Here is a 347-nt window from a genome sequence, read left to right as displayed (position 1 = left end):
ATTTCAACATAATGGGTGTACAAGCGAGCAGTAGATTTTATCATTCTCATTTGTATTTAGTTTAGAAACCTCAGCTCTAAGGAACAACCAGATGAAAGCGTTGGTGAAGAGGCCGTACCCCCCCCCCCCACCGGGCCCCGCCTTACCCGCCTGCAGCTGCCGCCCCACGAAGTCGCGGGTGTCGAGGGCGGTGCGCGGCCGGGCTAGTTCGGCGTCGTCCTCGCGGCAGAGGTCGTCGGCGTCCGCCCATGAGGCCGCCGGCACTTTGTGCAGTTTCACGCACCTCCCGCCCACGTCCGTGTAGGACCTCGGGCAGTCTGGCGGAGAGGACCTTGTGTCAAGACTCA

At 60.8% G+C, this 347-nt stretch overlaps 1 protein-coding gene across 1 annotated transcript in view; it reads right to left on the bottom strand.

The window, feature by feature from the left end:
• Positions 1 to 347, bottom strand: part of LOC119587885 (secretory phospholipase A2 receptor-like) — an 18,911-nt gene that overhangs the window by 792 nt on the left and 17,772 nt on the right. Inside the window, exon 4 of the mRNA XM_037936592.1 lies at positions 147 to 317. Within this exon, the coding sequence (XP_037792520.1) occupies positions 147 to 317 (171 nt within the window). The remainder of the gene's footprint in view (positions 1 to 146; positions 318 to 347) is intronic.

The sequence above is a fragment of the Penaeus monodon genome, chromosome 23, assembly GCF_015228065.2.
Source record: "Penaeus monodon isolate SGIC_2016 chromosome 23, NSTDA_Pmon_1, whole genome shotgun sequence".
Lineage (NCBI taxonomy): Eukaryota > Metazoa > Arthropoda > Malacostraca > Decapoda > Penaeidae > Penaeus > Penaeus monodon.
This window is presented reverse-complemented; position numbering and strand designations above follow the sequence as displayed.